Source organism: Nestor notabilis, unplaced genomic scaffold, assembly GCF_000696875.1.
Source record: "Nestor notabilis isolate BGI_N333 unplaced genomic scaffold, ASM69687v1 scaffold23616, whole genome shotgun sequence".
Classification (NCBI taxonomy): domain Eukaryota; kingdom Metazoa; phylum Chordata; class Aves; order Psittaciformes; family Psittacidae; genus Nestor; species Nestor notabilis.
The window spans coordinates 1-318 of NW_009934560.1; the positions used below are offsets into that span (position 1 = coordinate 1).

Genomic DNA, 318 nt, shown 5'->3' on the forward strand with positions numbered 1-318 from the left:
CGGTCGGACCTGCTGCTGGTGCCACACTTACATCTGCACTGTCTGCTTGCCCATGGGCGCGTGGAGCAGGAAGTCCCGTGAGATGGGCTTGACCCACATCACCACCACGAGGACGGGCGCCAGGAAACTCCCGTGGAGCAGGACCCTGCAGCGAAGCCATCCCTGACCCCCGTGCAGCCAGTGCCCCCGCTCCCTCCATCCCAACGCAGACAGGGACCGCTCCTCACCCATGGCCCCTCCACCCTCTCCCACCACCAAACCTCTGCGCTCTGCAGCCACAGGGCTGGGGGGGCCCCAGCACTGACACCCCCCCCCCCC

At 68.2% G+C, this 318-nt stretch overlaps 1 protein-coding gene across 1 annotated transcript in view; it reads right to left on the reverse strand.

The window, feature by feature from the left end:
• Positions 1 to 31: 31 nt before the first annotated feature.
• Positions 32 to 318, reverse strand: part of TMEM161A (transmembrane protein 161A) — a gene marked incomplete at both ends in the record, with an annotated part of 1306 nt that continues 1019 nt past the window's right edge. The window contains one exon of the mRNA XM_010017420.1: positions 32 to 145. Coding sequence (XP_010015722.1) covers positions 32 to 145 — 114 coding nt within the window. The remainder of the gene's footprint in view (positions 146 to 318) is intronic.